This window comes from Dryobates pubescens, chromosome 16 (assembly GCF_014839835.1).
Source record: "Dryobates pubescens isolate bDryPub1 chromosome 16, bDryPub1.pri, whole genome shotgun sequence".
Classification (NCBI taxonomy): Eukaryota; Metazoa; Chordata; class Aves; order Piciformes; family Picidae; genus Dryobates; species Dryobates pubescens.
In genome coordinates this window covers 17,995,902-18,017,829 of record NC_071627.1, presented here as the reverse complement: position 1 = coordinate 18,017,829, position 21,928 = coordinate 17,995,902, and the positions used below count along the sequence as shown (strand labels likewise).

Here is a 21,928-nt window from a genome sequence, read left to right as displayed (position 1 = left end):
TGCCCGCAGGCCCGGGCCCGCCCCGGGCCCGCCCCGCCGGGCGGAAGGGAGCGGGGCGGAACGGCGGGGCTGGGCCGTGTTTCCGGGGGGGTCGTAGCCAGCGTGTCCCGCGGCGGCGGCGGCGGGCGGGCGCCATGGGCCCGGCCCGCCGCAGGGCCGCACTCCGCCTGCGCGGCGGCGGGTGAGCGAGGCGGCACCGGGCGGCGAGGAGGGAGGGGTGGAGAGGGTCCCGGTGGGATGGTGGGGGGTCCTGGGCATCCCGGAGGGTGCGGGGTTCCCGCGGCTCGGGGGGTGCCAGCAGGCGGTATTGAAGCTGCCAGTCGGTGGGGAGGTTCCCGGTGGGTGGGGGGTACTCCGCGGGTCGGGTGGCCGGTGGAGTGGGGGGTCCCGATGGGTGAGGTATCCTCGCGGGTCGGGTGGCCGGTGGAGTGGGGGGTCCCGATGGGTGAGGTATCCTCGCGGGTCGGGTGGCCGGTGGAGTGGGGGGTCCCGATGGGTGAGGTATCCTTGCGGCTCGGGTGTCCCGGCGGGGTTGGGGGTCCCCGGCGGCCGCTGACCCCCGCGCCGTGCCCCAGGTCCCCGCCACTGCTGGGGTTGCTGCCTGGCAGGCTCTCCGTGTTCCCGCTCTTCTTCCTGGCACTGCTTCTGGGCTTTGCCTCGCTGCTCTGGCTCCAACTTAGCTGCTCAGGCGAGGGGCCAGTGCCCAGTGGTGGGCAGAGCCAGGGGCCTCCCCAGCATCCTTGCCCGCCCCAGGCCCCTCTCTTAGCAGTGGAGGATGAGCCATCGTGGGGTCCCCACCGCCTGGCACTGCTCGTCCCGTTCCGGGAGCGCTTTGAGGAGCTGCTGGCCTTCGTGCCCTACATGCACCGCTTCCTGAGCAAGAAGAGGATCCGCCATCACATCTTCATCCTCAACCAGGTGGATCATTTCAGGTAGTGTCTCCCTCCACTCAACAGAATAAGGTAGTGAGGGGGCCCTTCTCCAAGTCCTCGTTCCCTCTGAGGGAGTTTCCTGCTTGCCTCTGCTGTGTGGAGAAGATGAGGGCCTGGACAACAGGGAGTCAGGGCTGGGGTGTGATGCTCTGCCCAAATTTACTCATTCTAGAGGTTATAGGAGGACAAAGTGGTAACTTGTTTTTCCTTAAAGCAGAGGAGAATTGTCCACTCCCAAATATTTCATCTTTCTCCCCAGTGTCTATGGTAACAACCAGCTGGTGACACTGAAATACAAAGCAATACCATGGGGTGTTTGGAAATCCCATTGCTTAGTTTCTGCTGTCTGGTACCTGCCTGCAGCCCTGGTGGGTGCTGTGGAGCTCCCCAGCTGGCCTTAGACAGGATAAGGCTTGTAGCACTGTGTGTTGCTGTTAGGCTGAACATAGGGTGAAGCAGGAGAAGTATGGGCGCAGTTTCAGGGTGGGCAGCTGTGACACTGCCATGAAGGCAGGGAATGCCTTGTTTGCTTGTGTTCCTATTCGGGTACCAAAGGTTTGGCACCGAGGGACGCAGTACAGGGATGTGAAAGGATGGTGGCTGCTGTGCATGGTGCTGAGAGTCCTGGGGTCTTGGACAGGTTTAACAGGGCATCCCTGATCAATGTGGGCTTCCTGGAGAGTGGCAATGACACCGACTATATCGCAATGCACGACGTTGATCTTCTGCCCCTCAATGAGCAGCTGGACTATGGCTTCCCAGAGGCAGGGCCTTTCCATGTGGCATCCCCAGAGCTGCACCCACTCTACCACTATAAGACCTACGTGGGTGGCATCCTTCTGCTTACCAAGCAGCACTATGAGATGGTGAGTGCCTCGGACATCCTGGCCAGTTAGGGGCTGGGGTTATGCTACTGTCTTGGTGAACAGTCATCTGTTTTGTGTTCTCTGTTTGGGAAGCGGGGAAAGGAATCAGAATGGTTTGTGGACAGAGACTGCAGTGTGAGCTGATGTGGGGCAGAAGAGGAGAGGCTGTGCTGCTGCTTAGGTCTTGTGATGCTGGTGTCTGCTCCTCTGTGGCATGTGGGGTTGTGCTGGACCAAACCTTGCCCAGTGCTGTTCCCCTCTTGTTCCAGTGCAATGGCATGTCCAACCGCTTCTGGGGCTGGGGCCGGGAAGATGACGAGTTTTATCGGCGTATCAAAGGAGCCGGTCTCCAGGTGAGGGATCCCAGAGCCTCATAGTTTGAAGATGCTACTCTCCTTGTCTCCCCACCTGGCACCCAGCTCTAGCCACCCAGGCTGGGACCTGGGGAAGGCAGTTCTGCACTCTCCTGCGGGTGCAGCAGGTGTTACAGTAGCTCAGCAGAAGCAGCGCTCTCCTTCCAGGTTCGCCGTCCCTCTGGAATCACAACCGGGTATGAGACTTTCCAGCACCTGCATGACCCAGCCTGGAGGAAGAGAGACCAGAAGCGCATTGCTGCGCAGAAGCAGGTGAGACCCCGGAGCGGTCGAGGCGGACCGTAGGAGATTCAGGTTGTGATCACCAACATGCTTTGACCCCTCCTTGCTCAAGTCCTTCCTCCCCAGGCACTGGGTGCTTCCCCCTCTGCTGGAGGCCAGTGTGGGCTGAATTGGTCTTTCTCTTCTTCAGGAACAGTTTAAGGTGGATCGGGAAGGAGGTCTGAACAACGTGAGATACCGAATCGAGTCACGGACAGCTCTGAGTGTGGCAGGAGCCCCTTGCACCGTCCTTAATATCTTGCTGGACTGTGACACAAACGAGACCCCTTGGTGCACATTTGGCTGAGCCTCTCTCCCATATGCCAGCTGTGTGCACTGTGCTTGTGCTGAGACACTGGGGCCGTTGCCAAGCTGCTAGGACCAGGCAGGACTTGTGCAGCAGACAAGCACTGGCAGTGCTGGTGAGATGCAGAGAAAAGAAAAGGCCAAGAGTCAGATTTTGCTGGGACCAACAGAAGAGGCCGAGAGCAGGACTCGGTGGTGTTGCTGTGGATGCTGGTGCTGCCTCCCAAGGCAAGTGCAGGAGAGTTTTCCTGCACTGGACACAGCTGAGCTGCCCCCCAGCTCAGAGGACAATAAAGAACTATCAGGGTACTTGTGAGTTGTGAGTGTACACCTGTTTCTGGCTTGGCCCTGACTACACTGTGTAGAAGGCAATCTGCCCTGGTTCAGAGGCCAAGCTGGTTTGAAATGGGCTCCAAGTGAGACAGTGCCTGTGTTTCAGCTGCTGGGCTGTACTGTGGCTGCTTCATTACAGGAAGTGGTTGTGGTTGAGCTGTGCCTTGAGCTCCAGTATCTGCAGCTCTTTGGAGCAAGGAAGAAAACTTTGGTGGAGCTGCTGTCATCCTTGCTTGTCTTCTGTGGTATGTGCTGCCTCAAACTTTTTGAGGGGGTTGAAGAACTTGATATCCCCTGTAGAAGTCCTATGGGGAACTGGGATCTGCTCTGGCCTTATGTGATGTGTCCTGGGAAGCACTTAGTGCTGTTAAAGTGCAGGAATTAGGACAGTTGCCTTTAACCCACCTGAGTTGAGTGGAACATGGTTCTCTGGGCAAGGCAGGGGCTGGGATGCTCCTCTTGGAAGTGGGAACAGGAGGGTTTGGTTTGATGAGGGAGAGACAAGGCTGTAGGGGGGCCAGACTGCAGGTCTTGCCCACTTGCTTTAAGCTGCCTGGCCCTACACTGCCACCATGCTGGCAGAACTCTCCATCACCAGACTGGCCTGGCCACCCTCTTGGGCTGCTGGTGAAATGGTGCTGCACTGCTCCAGAGCAGAGGGTGCTTGGGCTGGCTCACAGAATGTGCCATATGTAGGGTCTTGGCACATGTTTTGGGTGCTGCTGCCTCCTCAAGCTGGGTAGACCCAGCCTATCAGTCAGTAACCTTCCGTTCAGCCTCATCACCAGTGCTGGCACCAGGCCCTCCACATTTCCTGGTCTCCTTCTGTCCTGTGCCCTGCCTGTCCGTTCCTGCAATGGTGGCTTTGATGGGTGCCTGCAGATGTCCCCAGACAGAAGTTGTTGTCATTCTGGGAAGATAAGCAGCCTCAGAGATGTGCTATCTTTTTGAAGGAGCACAGAGATGAGGGAGACAGAATCATCAGAGCCAAGTGTGGGGGTTGTGTACTGCATAGGGGCAGTGGGATGGGGTGCCTGGAGAGGTCTGGTGCCATCTGCTATCCATACTGCTCTGGAGCTGTGTGAGGAATCTGGAGCCTTGCAGTGCAAGGGGGGCTGCCTCCTGAGGAAGGGGTCGAAATGGCAGTTCAGGGTGGTGAGGATCAAGCCACGATGCTTTGTTTGCATCATCTAAAGCACAGGCAGGCCCAGCATGTCATTGTCCCCAGATCAAAGCCTGTCCTTGCCCCAGGGCAATGTAGGGATGTGCTGCCCAAGAGCTCCCAACAGCCTGTCTAGCTCGATGGCCTCACAGCAGCACTAGTATCTGTCACAAAGATTGCAGATGGGCTTGGACACAGGGCACTGCTCTGGAAGTATTCTGCAACACGACCCAGCAGCCCTGCTCCTGTTTCTCCATCATACAGATTTCTGGATTGGCCACCTGTAGGCCAGCCACTTACTGGAACCTGAACCACATCCAGGGCTGGCAGAGGCAGATCAAAGTATTTATGCTGTTCAAAATAGATGACACAGTTTCAGGCAGGTTTCAGGAAGACTTAGATGTGCAGAAACAGAGAGCATATGTGCACCTCGCACTTCTCTTAGCGCTAAAGGCTTAGCTCCTGCTGCCTGGCAGCTATTTCTCAGCTCTGCTCGCAGCCCCCTCATCCTCTGGCTGCTTTTGTGGAAGAGGTGCTATGCTGGAGACCCGGCTTCCTTTTATAGCCCTGAATGTGACTCGGAGGTCGCTCGGCTCTGTTCCTCCCCCACGCACTTTGTTGTTAGCAATGGCCCAGCGGGAGGTGATGAGGCTTTTCCCCACTGCCTTTCTGCAGATGGATAACACCCTGCCTGCTGTCCTGGGAGACCTGCAGAGCTGAGCCAGAGGCCTCCCAGTGTTCCCATATTCTCATCAACCCTGAGGAGATACTCGGAGGCAGTGAGAGCCTGTGGAGTCCCTGCTCCTCTGTGACCCCCCTTCTGGGCCCAAATTGCTGTCAGTGGGGCTGTGCGGGGGCTGCACAGCAATCAGCAGGCTTTTATTGGCAGGTTGCTTTAATCTTGATGGTTTTCAGAGCAGTTTGTTGGTGGCCACACGAAATTGAGGTAGTGTTGTTTGTGAGGACTGAGGAGATGAGGTGAGTGGAGAGAGTGAGCTGTAGAAAAGCCAGCTGGAGGCAGGAGCACCTCTGCCCAGGGATCTGGACATCCCTAGCCACTGGTGAGTCCCAGGTGGGGCTGAGCCCTTAGGCCCTGTGGGAGATGTCATCCCAGAGCAATGTGCTGGAGGAAGCACAGCCTGCAGTGCAGATGTGGCTGCAGAAAATAGGGCAGATGAGAAAGAAGGGTATGGCTGTGACTAGCACCCACTGAAGTCAACCTGGCATCACTGAAACCTGCCTAGACTGAGGCCCCAGCAGAACACTGATACAGCCTGCCACTGTGGGCATGCAGCTGTTCTCATGGGCTCCCGGGAGCGACCCATTCGTAGCAGAGCTTCAGGAAGAGGGCTGGGCATTGCAGATGCCAGCAGGATGGGAAGCGGTACAGGCCCCCCTGTTCAAAGGCCACGTGTGCTGCCGCTCTGGCATGCAGCTTGGCAGTGAAAAAGATATGCAGGGAGCAGGGAGACTGAGGATGCAGAGAGCAGTTTCATGCCTTGGCACTGCACCGAGGATAATCTGAGCATATGAGCCCGGCAAGCAGGGACCAGGGACAGTGTGTGTGTGTGGGTGGGCACTGGCAGCACAGCTTGAGGACTCTGGTGTGTGGTGGGGGATCTGGCAGCAAGTGGGGCCCTGTTGTTTGAGCAAGCCGGATACATGCACCCCCAAGCCCTGTCTGGAGATGGTGCAGGTGCGATCCCGCCCCAGGGAGAGATGGGCACCGAGCACAGGCTGCCGTGGGGATCAGCAGGGCTGCTGCAGGTGTCCTGCAACCTGTGGAGGCCAGGACATTTGGTGACCTGCTCCATGCACTGGGCATGCTGCAGGAGTGGCAAGTGTCAAAACCGGCTCCAGGCCAGGACGTGGCAGAGCTGATTCACAGAGATTAAGTGTATTGTGTTTCATTGGAAGGTGGTAGCTCCACGGGGATTCTCTGTGCCATGGCCTGCAGAGTGAGCTGTGCCACACGGGTCACTCACTCCCCTCCTAACCACCCATAGGTTCTGTAGTGTGTGTGTGGGAAACAGAGTAGTTCTGGAAGAGGAAGGTGCAGACAAATATCCCACAGAGCACAGACCCCTCTCCCCTCTGCAGGGGGTTGGCGCAGCCGACGAAGAAGAACAAAATGCTTCTCCCCTGCCCCGGCGGCCCAGCCGCGCCCGCTGCTCTGACCCGCACCCGGGCGGCGGCTGCAGCCGCTGCTGCCCGTACTGGGGCTGCAACTGAGAGGTTTGCAGCAGGGGAATCTCCTGCATCTGGGGATTTGCACAAGGAGTACCCGGCACGGCGCGCAGCCAGCCCGCCCGCCCGGCCGCCCTGTGCACCGCCCTGCCCCGCCCCGCCGGTGGGCACGACCAGACCGCCTCCCTTCCTCCTCCTCCTCCTCCCGCCCTTCCCCTCCCTGCCGTGCCGCCGCCGCCCGCCTCCGCGCCGCGATTTGCCGGTGCCGGCTCCGCCCGCTGCCCGCGCGGTCGCGACCGAGGGGCGCGTTCAAACACGGCGAGGGAAGGAGCGGGGAAAGGAGCTGAGCAGGATCGCAGCGCCGCCGGCATGGTGAGTACGGGCCCGGTGCGCTCCGGTGTGCCTCCCGGGGAACCTTGGTGCGCCTCCCGGTACGCCCTTCGCTGAGCCTCCGTGCTCCTTCCGGAGAGCTCAGGTAGGCCCCCCGGGGAGCCCTCATGCGTCATCTCTCGGTGCACTGCGATGCGCCCGTCGGGGAGCCCCAGGCTGCCTCCCCTTGCGCCTCCCGGTGCGCCCATCGGGGAGCCCCAGGCTGCCTCCCCTTGCGCCTCCCGGTGCGCCCGTCGGGGAGTCCCGGGCCACCTCTCGGTGCGCTCCGATGTGGACCTCTGGGAGTCCCAATGCGCCCCCGCCCCGATGTGTTGCCCCAGAGCGCCCCTCCCGCGGTGCTCTCCGCCGTGCGGTGCTTTGTCCTCTGCTTCAGCACGCTCGACCGGCCCTGGGCCCGGCCCCGGGGACGACCTCCCCCTACGCCTCCTCCGTGCCGGAAATTCCGGCCGGGCTCGGTGGGGAATGCGTGGAGGCGCAGGGGGGGTTGCGGGGACGTGGGAGCGGGGGCAGAATGGAAACGCCGGAGGAGCTGGGGAAGGGCTTGTAGCTGTATCCTGGCCAGGCAGGGCTCGCCGGGGGCACGACTGGGGCTGGGACCAGTTCTTGTCCGCCACCACGGGAAGGAGCCAGGCTGGCCGGACCGGTGTTTTGCCGCCCTGGGGGGTGCCACCCTTGCTGCCGCAGGCAGGACACCTTCGAGTTCCCCCGGCGCTTCCCAAACCTCCCACAACCTGACCTACTTCCTCGGTCGACTCCGTCGGGAGGAGCCGCTGCGGGGCTCGGTGGATGCCTCAGTGCCAGAGGTTGGGTGTTGTGAGCTTCCCACCGCAGGGACATCCATGTTCCCCATCCCAGTGCGCGTCGGGTGGCACCATAGGCACCTGGGACCCTCCCAGAGGGTCCATCTCTGCTGTGCTTCGTAGGGTGCTGATGGGCCTGGAGCAGGTGCTCGGCTTACGGAGGGAGGTGACAGTGAAGGGCAGGAGCTGTCAGACAGGTTTGTGCGTGGCAGCAATTAAAAGCGGGGTGTTTGTTTACCCGGTGCGTGGAGCTGAGAACCAGGGCAGCTTCCTGGGTGTAACCAGGCCCACGAGCCCTCGGCAAGGCTGGGAGCCATGGTGGGGGTTCTGCCTGGCCCCTGCCCTGCTTGCTATATCCCCTCCAGCTGGGAGGGCCATTGTTCCTTTCCTGGGAGCTGGAGCTGAGGTCGAAGATGTCCTCACTCCCCTGGCCACCTGCACAGGAAGCTGCATTGTCCTGGCTGCATCCTGCCCCTTCCCGCCATGTCCGGCCACGGGGTCCCCTGCACGCACACATACATCTGGTCTGTGGCTGCTTTGTCCCTGCCTGGTGTTGTGGTGGGAGTGCCTGCAGGTGGAGCAGGGCCATAGGAAGAGCTTGGAAACTTGTCCTGCATGGTGTGGGAGCCTGTGCTGTGTGAGAAGATGCCCTGTGGGGCAGGAGAGGTGCCTGTCCCTTGTGCATCCGGGGCCTGGGCATCCCCAGGGTCTTTCTGGGGAGGTTTCCAGAGGGTGTCCAGGATGTGGATTCCCAGCAGGGTGGCTCGATGCCTCTGGGCCGGGGCTGGCATCAGGCCCAGGCAGGTGCTGCCGGCTCCTGAACTTGCCCGCCTGGCTGGGTGGCAGGTGCCTGTTTCGGTGGCAGCCCCGGCCGCAGGCGGGAGGTGGGGCTGGGTGTGGGAGGGAAGCGCTCTGCCACGGCAGGGGCAGCAGCAGGGAGCCCCTGCCTCGCTGAGGTTTGCCCAGTGTGTGTTGCATGGCAGCACCCTGCTCACTTGGCTCTTGGGCCTTTAGGCAGCTACTCAGGACTTGGTGGGTCCCTCCTGGAACCAGGAGCCCTGTAGGTCCTTGGGGCTAGCTGGGAAAGGGGAAGCTGAGCATCTTGGCTGCCTAGGTGTTGCTGACTTTGTCTCTCCTTCAGCAGTGCTGGTACCGGGCTTTTCTCTAATTCTCCATGGCAGCAGCACAGGGTCCTGTGACCTGTGAGCCTGACACCCGTGTCCTCAGTACCTACCTCTCCTCAGACCCTGTTGTCGGCAGCATGGGCAGCGTGGGCAGCCTGGTGGAGAAGCAGGATCTGTCCCCCCTGGAACTGCGGGCCCAGCTAGGGGGCTCACGGGGGTTTCGACAGCCTGATGGCTTACTGCGGAAGGGGCCGAGCCAGCGGGAGCTCTTTGGCTACCTGCACGGGGCCAAGAAGGAGGTGCGGCCAGAGCGGAAACACCAGGCATCGGGTGCCTGCTACAAGCGAGACTACGAGAGCGACCGCGAGAACCGGTCCCCTGAGCGCTGCTCCCGTGACCATCACCGTGGCGCTGACTTCAGCAAGAGCTCCCTGCCCGAGAGGGGCCGCTTTGACAAGGTGAGGCTGTGGCTGTAGGTGCCATGCCAGAGGGACACTGAAAGACATCCTGCTTTGCAAGGGGCTGGGGCAGGGGACCCATACTTTGGATGGGACGTGGGGATTTGAGGATGCCCATGGATATGGAGCTGTGAGTGAGTGGGTTCTCCCTGGCTCCTGGCATCTGTGTGTGCTAGCACGGGCTACTGGGCTAATCCTGACCTTCCTCTTGTTTTTCAGTGCCGTATCAGGCCCTCAGCATTCAAGGCGGTGGCTGGGAAGGGGCTGGTCTCCATGCAGGGCCTGTCCTCATCCAAAGGGCAGAAGCTGTCCAAGAGCAATGGGAGTCTGCACACGCTGCTGTCGCAGAGCAGCACGGCAGCCTCGCAGCATGGCCCACTCCGCACCCATCTGCTCCATGCCATCAGCCTTGATGAGGCCTCTGACTCCAGCCACAATTCCATCCAGAGCTTCCCCTCCTATGGCTCCCGCCTCAAGCCTGCCCAGAGCCAGTTCAGTGCTTCCATGGGCCATATCAACCATATTGGGGGCTCCTTGGACAGGGTTTCCCGGAGCCCCAGGGACCCCCTGGCCCCTGAGAAAGCGCCCCTGTCCTGCAAAAGCATGGCCACACTGAGCCGGCTGCAGAGCCCTGGGGAGCCCCCGCCGCCCTACGAGTTCACCTATTCACTGGAGGACGCGGTGAAGCAGCTGGAGGATCGGCTGCAGGAGACAGGAGGAGAGCTGCGGCAGCTCAAGAGGAGCCTTAGTGAGACTGAAGACCCCTTCACGCAGGTGAGCTGTGGAGCTAGGCTTGTGCTGGTGCCCTGGGCAGGAGTGTAAGGCAGCAGTGCCTGGGTGTGAGGATCAGTGAAGGAGCTGATGTCCTGCCGTGGTGGGTGTTAGGCTGGGAATGTCCAAGTATGGGAAGACCCAACTGGGATTCCTCCCTGGGGCTGTCCTACATAGGGGCAAGTCACAGATCCTCACCTGTGTCCATCTGTGCTGGCAGGTGTTTGAGGACAAGCAGCGGCTGTGGCTGGATGAGCTGGAGGATCTGAAGCAGATGTATATGGCCCGGCTGCAACAGGTGACACAGCAGGCACAGCGTGGGCAGAGGGCACTGCAGCTGCAGCTCTACAAGGCGCAGCAGGAGAAGAAGCGGCTGCAGGAGGAGCTGAGCATGAAGCAGTGCCAGTGTGAGGAGTCTAAGCTCCGGCAGTCCCAGGGCGAGCGTGTCAGCCCCAAGCTGGAGGAAACCAAGTGGGAGGTGCGTTCTCTTCCTCTCCTCCCTGTTGACACTTTCCTGGCTCTGCAGCCAAGATGGGGGCAGTGGTTCCCTGCTCTTGTGTCACTTGTGGCTACAGCATGTCAGGGTGGGGTGAGCAAGGTGCTCACCCAGGTGAGCTTTTCGTCTCCCAGGGATGCTCTGGTGACAACCTGGTGTGCTATAACCCCTGAGATTTTGCTCCTCTAGCTCTTCCTCACCACTCACTTGTGCCCTGCAGGTGTGCCAGAAGGCAGCAGAGATTTCCCTGCTGAAGCAGCAGCTGCGGGACACCCAGGAGGAGATGGCTCAGAAGCTGGGTGAAATCTTCAGCCTGAAGACACAGCTGCGGGAGGCCAAGGCGGAGGTCCAGGCCAGGGATACCCAGCTGGCACAACTAGCAGACTCCTTCCAGAGTCCCCCGGAACCTGGCACCTCACTGCCGCTGAGCGATGACCCCATGCCAGCATGCCAGGACTTCCCCGGCTGTGAAACTGATGACTCCAAGTGCCGGGGTCTTCACAGCGACACAGCAGAGCCCCTGGAGCGGCAGGTGGAGTGGCTGTGGGCAGAGCTGCTGCGGGAGCGGCGCCAGGGCCAGCTGCAGGCTGTGAACTTTGAGCTGGAGAGGAAAACCTGGCAGGAGGAGAAGGAGAAGGTACTGCGGTACCAGCGGGAGCTGCAGGCCAGCTACATGGAGATGTACCACCGGAGTCAGGCATTGGAGCGGGAGCTGCGGCAGCTGCGGTCGGAGCCTAGGGAGGTTGAGGCCGATTCACCATGGATTGAACGGGTGGAATCCTCAAAGATCTGAGTGGGATGCCAGTAGGACTGTGAAAGGGGAAGGTCTCTTGCTGCTTCAACAGGATGATCTCAGGGTCTGCACAAGAACTGGCCACTCGGTGCTGCCCTGAGCAGGACTGATTGTGACAAGAGAGCTTTTCATTCTTGCAGTGCTTCAGGCCCTTCTGGGGGTCTCTCTAGAGAAGGGGGGGGGGGTCATCTGTGCCAGGGTAGGGGTCTTGCATGTGCCCCATGCTCTGACTCCAGGAGCGTTTGCCCTGTGATTCCTTCTGCTATGTGAGCAGAAACCAAGCGCCCTGTGAGACATTCCCTGTCCCTCCTGATCTGCCACCTCTGTTCCCTACAACCCTATAACTTAATGTTCTGTAAGGAGAGGCTCAAGCCCTATCCCCAGCCCTGCTCCCTTGCTGTGGGGGTTCCAGCTGCTCACAGCAGTTGCCCTGACAGTAGGGTAATAGAGCCAGGGAGGTGGTGGTGCCCTGGGCCTGCACTGGTCAGTGTTGGTGCCACCGGGAACGTATAGGAGGAAAGCCTGGTAAGCGCTGGTACTGCTGGGAAGTGGGAGCAGCTGTCCCAGAACCTGCTGGGGCTCTCCAGGTCACTAGCATTAAGGGCTGCTCTGCAGTGGAGGGTGGTTAATGCAGTGTCCCAGTACAGAACCCTTGAACTTAATGACTGAGTGCCTTGTGCAAGAAGAGATGAGAACCTGGTGCTCTGATGCCCTGGGAGACCTTTGGGAAGGGGAAGGAGGACTGGGGCATATGGGCTGTGAGCTGTGATCTTCCCCAAGATGGGAAGAGGCTGGGGTAGCCCCGTGTCACCCTTCCTTGGGTGGGTGAGGGGTAGCTGAAGCGCTGGGCCAGTGCTGGGGGAGACTAAATAGAGAAGCACGGGAAGGAGCCATGCTCCGTGCCTGTAACAGTGGAGCCATGTGACGGTTGGGCCTGGCCCAGCTCTCCTCTGCCTTTCCTGCAATAAATTCGAATTTCACTTTTCTGGCTTCTGCCTTTGCTTTCTTCCAGCGCGACGGTGGCTACTACCGGTTCTGAGGCACACAAGGGGTGTGCGGGCTGGCCTGGGTCCAGGGCCACCTCCCACTGGTCTCCCAGCGCCGGCGTCCGCCTAGGCTGCCGGGGAGCCGCCGCTCCGGGGCGGGAGGCGGCCCGGCGCTGGCGGTACAACCAGTTGGGGCATTGCAGCAGGATGAGTCACAGCAGGGCTGGGACTTGCGCGACCGGCCGGGCCCCGCCGGGGCGAGCTGCTCGAGCGCTGCCCCCGGGCTAGGCTTCACCCCCCTCCGCCGAAATGATTTGATCCGTTCAAACCACTCCGACTAGGAGCCAGCCCACCCCTCTTCCAGCGCGGAATGGTTTGCGCCGGATCAACGACGTCCGGACCCATACCCGGCCCTCTCCGCGGGAGGGAGTGGATCCGGGGAGTGCGGCTGCCCCCTGGCGGCACGGGGGAATCCCATACAGGTCTTGCCCACCGGACGCCCGCTCCAAGGTACAGTGCCGGAACCACAAGCTACAAACCCCACAAACACCTTTATTCAGCTCCAGTGTTCATCAACCCCCAGTCTGTGCCCTCGGCAGTGTCCCCACAAATAGGGGAGCAGGGACCCGCCCTTGCCCCGTGAGCCACTGTCTGTCCCCAGCTCCTCACAGGGGCAGGGGCAGGGCTGCCACCTCCTCCAAGCACTCATCGTAAGTCTCCTGGTACTCCTCATGGGGCTTGACCATGATAACGCATGTTGGGCGCTTCGAGCCAGCTGCAGCTCCCAGGTCCTGGAAGAACAGAGCAAGACTGTGGGGGAGGTTGGGGAATCCTATGTCCCTCTCAGAGGATGACCTCAGACATCTGGCCAACACACTTCACACTCATGGTTGAACACAGGGAAGTTGTCTTTGCTAGCCCCTTAAGCCCAATCCCTCCACACTCATGCTTGGGTTTAGGAAGTGTTTTCCCTGCTCATTTCCAGAGCACAGCACTGCTCTGGCACAAGGGGCTGGTGCCTGCCTCACATACCACACTCCTTCCTGTGGGTTGGGAGCCAAGCCACAGACTGCAAAGCTGTCTGCACTGGGGTGAAGCTCAACAGACATCAAACTCTACCTCCCCGTGTTCCAGTCTACAAAGGGGAGAATGTCCCACCACATACCTTGGCCAGCATCTCATTTCTGCAAGCAGTCAGTTCCCAGCTCACAACTAACCGGGGGAAAATGCATCTTGGCTCTGTCCCAGTCCCCAGCTGCTGCAGGGTCTAGGACAAACGGTTCTGTAACCCCACAGTGCAACTCTACCACATCCGTGCCATGGACATGCATTCCTCTGATCCCCTAGTAATGAACAAGCACTGGGTGCTTTTATTTAGGCACCAGACTGGCACTTTCTCCGGATCACTTCTGTGACGGCTCAGTCTGGGTGCTGCCCACTGTGTTCCCTTTTGCCCTGGCTGGTTCCTACTGGCTGCACAGTCCCAGCTCCTTACCGATTTGGAAGGTACGTATGCATAGGGGATGCTCCTGTCCTCGCACATGATGGGAATGTGGCAGTATACATCGATAGGCTGCGTATCGCCGGCCAGCACCATGATCCTGCAGAGGAACGCCCGTGTCAGCGGCCGCACTGACTGTGCCGTGCAGGGTGAGCAGAGCCAGGGCAGCGCTTACCCCTTCTCGCCCTTGTTGATGAACTTCTGGACCTCCTTCACGCCGCGGCGGATCTGTTTGTGCTTGGCCGCTGCAAGAGAAGCACACCGTGAGATGCTGGGCTGCCACGGCCCAGGGCGCCGGGCCCCGCCAAGCCCCGGCCTCGGTGCTACCCAGACCTTTCCTGATGCACTTATAGAGCTTGCGCGTCAGCTTGCGGGAGGCGAGCGGCTGAGCGATAGGGTTCAAGTAGTCGAGCTGCTCCCGGTACGACCGCTCAGGAGTTCCCTCCGCATCAGCCGCCGCCTCCAGCTCCTTCTCCCGCGCCATCGCCACACCGCCCCACGCCGCGGCTTCCACTTCCAGGGCACACACGGCCCGGGAGACCAGATGGACAGCTGGAGGATCTGTGCCAACCAATCAGCAAAGCTCTTTGGTATTGCCCGCCCACCAGACCGGCCAATGGCGAGCGAAACCTTCCCGCTTCAGTCCCTGCCCTCTTCTGCTGCTCACGTTCACCCGGGGCTCCGATTACCCTCCCGCCCCGGGCCTCCCCTCCCCGCTGCCTCCCCTGCCCCCGGACCGGGGTGTCAAACACGCGGAGACAAGGCTTTCAACACGGTCCTTTACTGGGGTGCAGTCTACAGGTGCTGACCGGAGCACCGCAGGGCTGTGCTGCCGACGCGGGGGATGTGGGTAATGCTCAACCAAACCCGAACCTGAAGATACCAACATTGCAAACATACAGGGAAGGAAGCAAACAGCAGAGCTCTCCTGCAGCACCTTGAGTGTACAGGGCTGCACCCCAATTCATCCCAATTGGTTCTTTTCTTCCTTTTTTTTTTTTTTTTAAATTGTCCCAGAGAACCTCTTCTCACTGCAGGACTGTGGTGCTCCTTTTCCCAGGGAAGAGAGGAGGTTTCCCATATAGTGCCTCTTCTAGAAAGCACTTTGTTCCTTATCCCATCAAGCTGGCGGGTGCAGCTGTGGGATAACTAGGTCTGCTGAAGATCACAGCTGCAATGTCAGCACATCCCCTGAGCCCCAGCAGACATCCTGAGGCAAGGAGACAACACTGCTCCAAGAGAAACAGGCCTCAGACATGGCTTGTTACCTCCTCTCCCACCACAGCCTATCCCTTGGGCACAGGAGGGCTTCAGACAACATCTGCAGCTGCTCCAAGACCTCTCGCTGCATCTCCATGGCCATGCGATGCACGTGGTGGTTGAAGCTGTTGTACATTACAGCATTCTGGAACACGAGCATGAGGTCACGCTGGAACTGGACCATGGACTGAATGTGTCCCTTTGACAGTCTTCTCTTTATGCTGGTTAAATCCATAGGTCTACAAAAGACAGAAGGAAAATTATATTGCAACCCAAGGCTAGGCATTCTTCAGGCTCTGCATGAGTGAGCTTATTCTCTTCAGTATGGCACTGAAAGCAGAGCTATTTTCAATCAATTTTATTGCTCAGGACTAAGGAAGAGTGAGAAATGTTTTTCTTCTAAGTCAGTCAAGTAAATTTAGCCAATGCAACACTTGCTGTCCAATCAACTTGGCAGGTCGTTAGCAGTCACCTCTAAATGTTAAGCTCCAGAGAAGGCAAGCAGAGCATTTCTAGTAATTAGTCTCCAAGAAGCCAGTCCAGGTCTTAGTAGAGACAGAAAAGTTACTAAAATAGGTATCTATTAAAACCCCTTAAAATTGAATGGTGCCACTAGCAAAAATAGCTGCTGATAAGGAGAACATGATGGAGAATAAATATTACTTCCTTTATTTTGACAGAATGAGAAAATGAATGGCTGCAGAGACGACAGCTGTGACCAGAATAGAATATGAGTCATCTCTGAATAAAATGCCCTCAATCTCTCTGGGAAACATTCTTATGACCCACTTTTCTGCTGAGAACAAAACATCTGGGGAGCAAGTGGTGGATGAGGAGAGGTGGATGATGTGACTGAGTTGCACACTTCCAGCACGGGGAGAAGAGATTTGCTGAGCTGCAGAAGCTGAATCCTGTGTGCCTGGAGTAAGCAAAGGACAGGCACAATTCCATCAGCTCTGCAGCCAGTGCAAGCTTCTAGGTTCTAATCATCTGCAATAAGATGAAGGAAACTGTCCCACTGGCCCTCTGGAAACCAGAGAAGACAGAAAAAGATAAAAAAGAAATTAACTAGCAAGCACTTCCTCCAAAAACTCACCTCTTCACCACATCCCTGTATCCAGGGGCTTGTTTCTCTGACACTGCCTTCAGGAATGGGCCACTGCATCTAGGGGGACAAGCACCAAGAATGACCTCTGTCCACCCCTCCACCAAATGCCACATCACAACACAGACCAGTGCCTCTCTTTCCCCACTTGCTGTAAGGGCCAGAGCTGGTTAGAAATGGCCAGTATTCCGTGGCTGGCACAACCTGGCATGGGAGAAGGCTGAGTCCCTCACTGAAGCTGGCTGTGCCAGCTGTGTAGGAAGCAACATTTGGTCTCTGTCACATTGAGCAGACGAAATAAATATGCAGTGTTCCTTCTCTCCAGCTTTGCAGCACACAGCTGTTTTAGATGTGAGGACAGCCAGAAATAAAGCCATGGAGAGATGAGCCAACCTGTGGTGGCTGTTGTGGAGGGGAGGACAAAGCTTGGTGACAGAAGAGCTGGAACTCGGGGCAATGCGTCCTGGAGCCATGTCAATCCAACCCTTTGCCCCCACATACCTGTGACTGGCTATCACCTTCCAGGTGGACAGGAGAGTTCTTTTGAAAACAAAATGCTGCAGTGGGTTATCCCAGCTCAGCTGCACCCTGTGGAGGGAATATATTGCTGGATCATCACACATGAGACTAAAAGGTGGCAATACTGCTGGCACCCAACACATCCAGGTGGATGAAATGCAGAGATCCTTTGCTGTAGTTAAGCAAAGCCTCTCAGGGTGGAAGTATTCTGCTTCTGAATGTACAACTAAACATCCAGGATGTAGAAAGATACAGGGCAATAGGCAGAAACAAAAGCTGAGCAGCTCTAAAGGGTAGGATCAGTTGGACAGAACAGCTCATGCTACACTGAAGATCTGAGGTGGTTTTTATTCACTTTCTCATCCCCAAATTCCACAGTTTTGCTTTTAAAGGCAGCCCAGGCGATCACATGTGGCAGTGCCTGCATCTGGCTGACATGCCTTCACCTGCCTAAAAGGGCTGGCAATGCCTCTCTTAGGAGCTGGATTGGAAATTGCCTTACAAAATATGATGCCCAGCTCACGTGAGGCCGAGCTTCCTTGAGGAAACATGTACATTCCATTTAATCTCTTATTTAATCTTTACTCTTCTCCCTTCATCTTAAGATAAATGCCCAGAAATGCTGGCGGATCCACAAAGACAGCACAAGTTACCTCCTTCCCTCCTGTTCTCCTTAGTTCTCCTTCCTGGAGATGATCTATGCCATACACTTGTTTTTGTGTGAGACAAGGGAAAAAACTCTTGTTCTGCTGTGTCTGCAAGAGAGCAGAACAAACTACTTACTGCTGCATGTCGACAGGACTTGTGGAGTCCAGTGTGAGGGCTGCAGAGGTGCTATCACTATCATCTTCCTCCTGTGCCTGATTGCTTATCTCCTGTGGATGCAGCTCACCTAAAGCTTCTCTTCCAGGTGCCTCTTGAGTCTTATCCTGAAGAACAGAGAGGAAAGAGGAGACATGGCTAAAATAGAAGCCTATCACCCAAATCCTTTATCTACATGACAGCCTACAGCACTTCTGCTTACTGCACCCAGTCTCAGCTCAGAGCTCTGTTACTCTGGAGGATGATGTTTAACCTTATTTAGACCTTCACTGACCTGCCCAGCACTCCAGTTAACAGCTGGGTCTGCTCTCTTGGATCATAACCACTTCTGCCTAATGCAAACACTGTAGAGCAGGCAGTCAGGAGCTGAGGTAAGACTGCAGCAGACTTTTAAAAGTTCAAAACAAAGATAACAGGATCCCCTAGAGTGCAACAAGGCTGTTTCCTCACAAACTCCCATATGAATATGACATAGACTGAGCCAGGATGGAGAGTGGGGGTGCTGTTGTAGTGCTTGCCAAAAAAAAAATGTAGAGTGACAGGTGCAGGGTGAGAGGCTTTTTGGAGTCCAGAAGTGGGATTGTGTGCAAGGGCACCTGAGAATCCTCAACAGATCTGAAGCCTGGAGCAGTCTCCCCAGGAAGAAAGTGGACACTGTGCTATTTTTGCCTTGTACCAGTGGGAGAACTACAAGGAAACTGCTGGGAGAAACAATGACCAAGGGAACTGCTGAGAATAACACCAACCATCCTGGCTGCACAGGTGAAATGTGAGAACCCTGGAAGTTATTTCTGTCTCCAGTTTCTAAATTTGCAAGGGAACAAATGTGAGGGTGGAAAAATGGCACTGTTCTTCCACTGCTATGTTACCTGTCCCAGCAACACCTCGCAGGCTGGTGGGAGCCCACAGCCCCCCTAGACACAGCACTGATGCAAACCCAGGCTAGACAATGCCTGCTTCCAAGACATGATGGTCTCCAAGGGCAGATGGTTATTGCCATCACAGCCATGTGGGCTTGAAACCAGCCAAGCTGCAAAACACAGCAATTAGAATAAGGGAAGTACTCCAGTCTTGCCTTAAGCCCAAAAGCAGACTGCCAGCTCTCATGAGTCACCTTTACACTGCCAAGGAGCAATTCCTTCAACTCAAATCTGAAGGTTTAATCTGTAACATAAAGATACATATCCATACAGAAAAAACTCCACATCCTACCACTCTTACATTTCTTTTGTATTGCTCTCCTTGATGTATCTCTGTGTCCCTGTCTCCATACTCAGAACTTGGGACTTCTCCATCTCTTCCAGAGCTGATTCCCTTCTCTGTCTCATCTCTCATCCAGGACCAGAGGCTCTCTTAGGACCACCTCTCCCTTACCTCTCTTCCCAGGAAATGTTCTTTCTTGTCTTCTACCAGGATGTGTAGTTGACTTTCCTCTGTTCCCAAGACTGCTGTTCCTCTGGTCTTTTCCTGGCACTTCACATCTTCCCCATCACCCTCCTTCCCAGAGTCACAATAATCCCACTCAGTCTGTGATGACTCCGTGCTGCTAATGTGGAGAGGTTCCATCATCTGGGTTACCTGCAACACAAAGACTGCTTCAAATCATGAAGGCAATAGGAAGAAGACATAAGTAGCACAGATGCTATTTTTGCTTTTGCTCATGAATACCTTTCCATTTTTAGGAATCCTTGCAAAATCTTCTAATGAAGCCATGTGTTATTATTACAGTGTTGGTTCATTGACATTTCTGTGCTTCAGGGTGAGCTGTGTTTTGACAAAGAAGCTGCCTGGTTGTGGTATCAGCATTAAATGGGAGAAAGGGCTAGGACTGGGGCAGGGAGCAAGTGGACTGAGGGCTTCTGTGCTTCCCACAGACTGCTTCTGTGCGTGGGGATGCTGAAGGCCCTTGAGCAGGGCCTGAACTATGCCGCTCACTTTCCTGTCACCCAAACATCCCTACCTTTGAGAAGAACTGGAGAAGACTGTCATCTTCACATGGCCTCTCTGCCTTTTGGTAGTCTTCGCTATCATCCTCCCAGAGAGTCTCATTTTGCTCCGGCTCATGGTCTGCCTCTCGGCTGCTCTCCTCTAGCTTTCTCATGGCCACCTCTTCAGTATTTCTCCAGCTCCACACATCCAGATCCAAAGTTGAATCCCAGCTGAGAAGAGACTGGAAGTCACTGTTCTCTGACTCGCTAGGAGACTCCGTCTCAGACTCCCACCACACCCAGGCATGGCCTGCCTGCAAACAAACATAAAGAGAGAGAGAGAGAGAGCAATTTCTTTGTATCCTGATCCAGAATGACAAAGCCCAGCTCATTTCCTGACATATTTAGAGAGCCAAAGCATGGGAAGGACTCTGTGAGGCAATCAGCCTACACCTGAGCCCATACTTGACACCATGTGGCAGGGCTGTAGTTCTGCAGTGCAAACCAACATTTCAGAGCAACTGAATTTCAGGTTTTCTGGTGCTTTTGCCCCGCTCTCCCCCTGCCCAAGGCTCAGGGGGTTACTGTGCTCCAGGGATGCTGAGTTGATTAGGAACATGTGGCTTTGTTGGCTGCTACATGTTTAAGGTGCTGAAGGCATCCAGCAGCAAGCTCAGCCCAAGTCATGCTGGGGCTCCTGAGCGGCAGACAGTTTTGAACAACTGCTAACTCCAAGGACAACTCACTGTAATTCCCTCTGCTGCCCCCTGAGAGCTTTTTATACTGAAAACAACTTATTACAAACCCTACAGACACTTTGTTTTGAAAGTGACAGATGTGATTTAGCTGGCTCGTGGTATCTTGGTGTTCCTGAGCCAGAACGATTATAATCATGCAGAGTCACACACTGACAGGGGACAGTTCTACACATTTCAGCAAATAAATCATTCCCTTAAGAAGAAAGAAAACATTCATTTCATCTTTGGTCATTAATCCATGCCTAAGTGTCTTCTACTGCATGAGTCCACTACGATATCACTACATCTGGGGAAGTGCTTGCAGAGTCACGTAACAACAGTAAAGGCTGCTAGAAAAATCTGTATCTTGTGACTGAACTCAGCTGCCTGGATGTTGTACCTATGGAGAATTCTATGCATTAATTAGCAGGGTCTTTAGAGTTTTCCATTAATTACACACAACCTAGTTCTTCCAGTTTTGAACATGCAAATTTCCCACTGATTTCCTTTTGCATTCTCAGGACTGCTAACACAGCTACAAATACAGCTGATGGTGAAATAAGGAATCCATTGGGTTTGGGATGAGAATACTTTGGTCACGTCACAAACGTTCAAGCAAAGGTCGGATCTGAAAGGCTGTCCCTCTGTAACCTCTTTCAAAGTTAACCTCAGCAGAAAGAGATAAAATTTGATGAGGTAAGAGATAACATTACCTGCTCTCAGCTTCCAGCTGAAGGAGTTGGGCAAACTGTGATTTCATCTGAAGAGTAACCCCCATGCCTAAAGCACTTTCCTGCACCATCAGCAGAGGCGGCTGCACACGCAGAACCAGCTGAAGAACAGAAAAGCCTTAGCCTAGGGTAATCCAATCACTTGTGATTATCTTTCTGTGCTCCAGTTGAGAGAGAGAAGCATTTTAAAATCAAGAAGCCCAAGGAACTTGGACATAAGCATCGATTAAAAAGATCTTCAGCCTTATGTTCTTTTCAACTGAACCTTGGAAGACTCAAGATGCCAGAAAGTAGCACAGAGGCATTAATGCAAGACAAGCAGGATGAGTGAAATAATTACAGACTGCTTAGTTTCTTACCAATTCTGCAAAAAAAAAAAAAAAGGCGGGGGGGGTGGTGGTGTGACCTAAAAGATACAGACTTCAAATTTAATTAAGAACTGCTTGACAGTTCCTAATTATGTTGGCTACAGAAGTGACCAGAAGGAATCGTTCTGAAATTGGAAAGCTCTAGTTTGCTTTGCAGAGATTGGACACTGCACAGCCCCTCACCACTAGGAGAAAAAAAGCTGTCAGGAATAAAAAAGATGGCCTCTTAAAAGGAGCTCCATGTCAAAACAAGAAAAATGGCAAAAGCCCCAGTTCTAGTAAAGAAATGTAGAAGCCACAAAAAGTAGGGGGGGTGGAGGGAGGAAAAGGAAGGACAAAACCCAACTGAAAAACAATTTGGTGAAGACATAAAAGCAAATAACAACAACAACAACATCAGAAGCAGAGAGCTGCCAGATGATCGAGGGGGATGACACACGATCAGTGCCAAACATCTCTGTGTAAAATAGGGCCAGCTGGAAAAACCAAATTAATCATCATTATCAGCAGTTGCCACAAAGGAGATCACACAAGACTTTCTCTTGGGATGGGTCTGAGAGTGTTTTTCTAATCAAAATGTCAACAGGGGAGGGTTTAGAACAAGTTGAAGAAGGGAGTAAACCTTAGAAGCAGTTGAAATTCACTCCTGAGTCCTAAAGAAGCTTAAATATAGTGTGTCCAAACCTATACTCTGTAACCTGTCATTTAAACTAATCAC

At 55.7% G+C, this 21,928-nt stretch overlaps 4 protein-coding genes across 7 annotated transcripts; 2 read left to right on the top strand and 2 right to left on the bottom strand.

Annotated features, from left to right (window-relative positions):
- Positions 1 to 75: 75 nt before the first annotated feature.
- B4GALT7 (beta-1,4-galactosyltransferase 7) lies at positions 76 to 3,055 on the top strand. Its single transcript, XM_054168365.1, has 6 exons — positions 76 to 181; positions 576 to 932; positions 1,573 to 1,798; positions 2,068 to 2,151; positions 2,320 to 2,424; positions 2,585 to 3,055. Exons 1-6 carry the CDS (start codon positions 135 to 137, stop codon positions 2,738 to 2,740), a joined length of 975 nt encoding a protein of 324 aa, XP_054024340.1. The 5' UTR covers positions 76 to 134; the 3' UTR covers positions 2,741 to 3,055.
- A 3,576-nt stretch (positions 3,056 to 6,631) lies between these two features.
- Positions 6,632 to 12,236, top strand: N4BP3 (NEDD4 binding protein 3). 4 transcript variants are annotated; one of them, XM_054168473.1, is made up of 5 exons: positions 6,632 to 6,793; positions 8,756 to 9,193; positions 9,413 to 9,967; positions 10,185 to 10,442; positions 10,681 to 12,236. In XM_054168473.1, the coding sequence occupies exons 2-5, from the start codon at positions 8,786 to 8,788 to the stop codon at positions 11,251 to 11,253; spliced, it is 1,794 nt and encodes a 597-aa protein (XP_054024448.1). In that variant the 5' UTR covers positions 6,632 to 6,793; positions 8,756 to 8,785; the 3' UTR covers positions 11,254 to 12,236. The 4 variants fall into 4 exon arrangements, with proteins under 4 accessions (XP_054024448.1, XP_054024449.1, XP_054024450.1 ...); XM_054168474.1 differs by having other exon boundaries at positions 8,753 to 9,193; XM_054168475.1 differs by lacking the exon at positions 6,632 to 6,793 and adding an exon at positions 7,365 to 7,665.
- A 547-nt stretch (positions 12,237 to 12,783) lies between these two features.
- On the bottom strand, positions 12,784 to 14,259 carry NHP2 (NHP2 ribonucleoprotein). Its single transcript, XM_009904709.2, has 4 exons — positions 14,074 to 14,259; positions 13,916 to 13,985; positions 13,735 to 13,840; positions 12,784 to 13,030 (listed from the first exon to the last, which is right to left on the bottom strand). Exons 1-4 carry the CDS (start codon positions 14,222 to 14,224, stop codon positions 12,905 to 12,907), a joined length of 453 nt encoding a protein of 150 aa, XP_009903011.2. The 5' UTR covers positions 14,225 to 14,259; the 3' UTR covers positions 12,784 to 12,904.
- A 499-nt stretch (positions 14,260 to 14,758) lies between these two features.
- LOC128897979 (bromodomain-containing protein 8-like) lies at positions 14,759 to 21,193 on the bottom strand. Its single transcript, XM_054168688.1, has 7 exons — positions 20,825 to 21,193; positions 19,407 to 19,688; positions 18,821 to 19,024; positions 17,408 to 17,553; positions 16,607 to 16,693; positions 16,097 to 16,165; positions 14,759 to 15,239 (listed from the first exon to the last, which is right to left on the bottom strand). The coding sequence occupies exons 2-7, from the start codon at positions 19,545 to 19,547 to the stop codon at positions 15,005 to 15,007; spliced, it is 882 nt and encodes a 293-aa protein (XP_054024663.1). The 5' UTR covers positions 19,548 to 19,688; positions 20,825 to 21,193; the 3' UTR covers positions 14,759 to 15,004.
- Between the last annotated feature and the right edge of the window lie 735 nt (positions 21,194 to 21,928).